The following is a 2,328-nucleotide window of genomic DNA, read 5'->3' as shown; positions in this document are numbered from 1 at the left end:
TCGTGCACAGCCTCATCGTGCACAGCCTCATCGTGCACAGCCTCATCTTGCACAGCCTCATCATGCACAGTCTCATCGTGCACAGCCTCATCGTGCACAGCCTCATCGTGCACAGCCTGCAGGACCGTAGGTTCTGAACAAAATAAAACAAGATAATGAGAAATTAGAGCATTTTATGTTTATATCTAATAATCGATTACACTCTGAATGATGAGACTGTGCCAAACAGAACCATGGCCCAGTAATTATTCAACAAAAATCTACACATGAAAACCTCATTAGTGACTGTCCTAATCTGCAACAATGTTAGTCTGTTGACATTCAGAAATGCACAGAAACACAGACTTCCTTTGTGGGTTCAAATACTGTAAGTTTTAAGAGTTCTTACCAGTACAACCATCAGCACCAGGCTCCATTCACCATCATTTGGAGAGAGGACAGTGGCTGTGGACACACGTCCATTGTTTGGACATCAGCTGGACGTTTCATCCCTTCGTCTTTTTCTCTTGTAGCTGAGACACAGAAGAGAGCAATCATGAGGTGCAGCAGGAAAGCATCACTTTGTTAAACACAGGATCACGAGAGCCTCAGTTCAAGTCAGTAATCTTCTATTTACCGCTCATATTTTCCATCGCTGTCTTTGCTGGACTTTGTACCATACCACTTTATTTATAAAGCCCTTAAAACAGCAACAAGGCCAACCAAAGTGCTTTGTAGAGTAGGAGAAGATGGACGGGACAAAGTCAGGACTGTGGATGTCTTCAGAGGCCACTCCTGAACAAATGAAGTGTATTCCAGTGACTGACGTTAATGGAAACAGCACACGGTTGGCCAGCGCTAACTGGCATAGCATGTGTTAGCACACAGCTACATACATGCATACAGCTTTTAGCTGATTTTTGTTACCTTTCTTTTTTTAGCCATCCTATTCGTTTAAAAACAATCTATGCCTTTTTATAACTGTTTATTGTTGTCCATTGTTGTCATCTTTCTTTGTTAAATCAGGTCTCTCTTGTAAATGAGTCCTCGAGGCTCAATGGGACTAACCTGAATAAATAAAGTTTGAATGAATGAAAACAACTTTACAACAACAAATGATCAGCAGCTCCACTCAGCATCACTGAACTAACATATCTGAGCTTGTAACTAGCTACACTCGTACCTGAGGGGTCAGTTCTTCATATCTTTGTATATAGGACTCCATAAGCAGCGATGCTTGTTAGCGAGGCAGACTTACCTGAAGATGAAGTGCTCGCTGCACATTGTTGTAGTTTGAATCATCTGCTCGTTCCAGTCTCCTCTTCTGATGGTTTGCAACCACAGACATCTCCTGTCAGCCTTGAAAGGCTGCGAGTTGAAGGAATTTTGTAAAACTTGTTTTATTGTTTTTATCAAAACGGTTGGTGCAACCTACAGCACAACACATGATCGCTGTTTATTCCTGCAGCAGACATGCGCAGTGTCCCAGGAAGTGACCCGGAAGTGACGTTGACTGATAATCCGTCTATTGCCCGTTTTTGTACTTGATGTTGGATTGAAGTCATTTTAAAAAGCAGGTCAGGTTTATGAAGTCCTAGGTGGACTTCCTGTTTCCTAAGACCGTTCTGATCTTTATAGTTCATTCAAACCTCGTCACCAAGGAAACGGTCTTTTTACAGCAAACCTTCACGATGGTCATCAACTTTACACTCAGGGTTCAAAACCAGTCTGACAAAACTGTTTATATTGTGGACCACAAACGCAGCAAACTGAATTTGTGTGTGTGTGTGTGTGTGTGTGTGTGTGTCAGTTGAGGATGTGTGTCTCTGTGTGTGTGTTCCTTTTCTTTGCTCTCGTCCACAGCAGCTGGCGTGTCAGCGCTCAGCAACGCTCTGATGAACGATTACAGAGGCTTGACCCTGAAGTGCACATGAACATTGTGAGTGCCATCTGTTGCCATGGAGACAGGTGTTAGAGTCCAGGTGTCACTAAGCTCCGCCCTGGCAGCGGTAGATTTTTAAAGTAATTGCTGAGCTGGTGTCTCTAGGACTTTCCTGTCTCAGTTGTTTCCTTCCTGCAGAAGAGCGGCAGCGTGCACGTGTGTCAGGTTGTTGACTTTCTGTGTGTGTGTGTTCAGACGGAGATCATCCAGAGGTGGGGTTACCCTGCAGAGGAGCATGAGGTTCTGTCAGAGGACGGCTATATCCTGACCGTCAACAGGATCCCTCAGGGGCTCAAACCCTCTACAGGTCAGACTCTTTTGGTTCTACAGGTTCTGCAACAACACGGAAGAAGGAAAATAAAGTTCACTCCTGTCACCTGACCACAAACAGGAAGTTCACTCCTGTC

At 44.3% G+C, this 2,328-nt stretch overlaps 1 protein-coding gene across 1 annotated transcript in view; it reads left to right on the top strand.

Annotated features, from left to right (window-relative positions):
* The window catches only part of lipf (lipase, gastric), a 21,853-nt gene that overhangs the window by 12,554 nt on the left and 6,971 nt on the right, over nucleotides 1–2,328 (top strand). Inside the window, exons 2-3 of the mRNA XM_037691309.1 lie at nucleotides 1,790–1,918; nucleotides 2,117–2,228. Of these exons, the coding sequence (XP_037547237.1) occupies nucleotides 1,796–1,918; nucleotides 2,117–2,228 (235 nt within the window). The 5' untranslated portion in view covers nucleotides 1,790–1,795. The remainder of the gene's footprint in view (nucleotides 1–1,789; nucleotides 1,919–2,116; nucleotides 2,229–2,328) is intronic.

The sequence above is a fragment of the Nematolebias whitei genome, chromosome 17 (assembly GCF_014905685.2).
Source record: "Nematolebias whitei isolate Nwh7 chromosome 17, NemWhi1, whole genome shotgun sequence".
In the NCBI taxonomy this organism is placed as follows: domain Eukaryota; kingdom Metazoa; phylum Chordata; class Actinopteri; order Cyprinodontiformes; family Rivulidae; genus Nematolebias; species Nematolebias whitei.
Note: the sequence above shows the minus strand (reverse complement) of the source record. Positions and strands in the feature narration are given on the sequence as shown.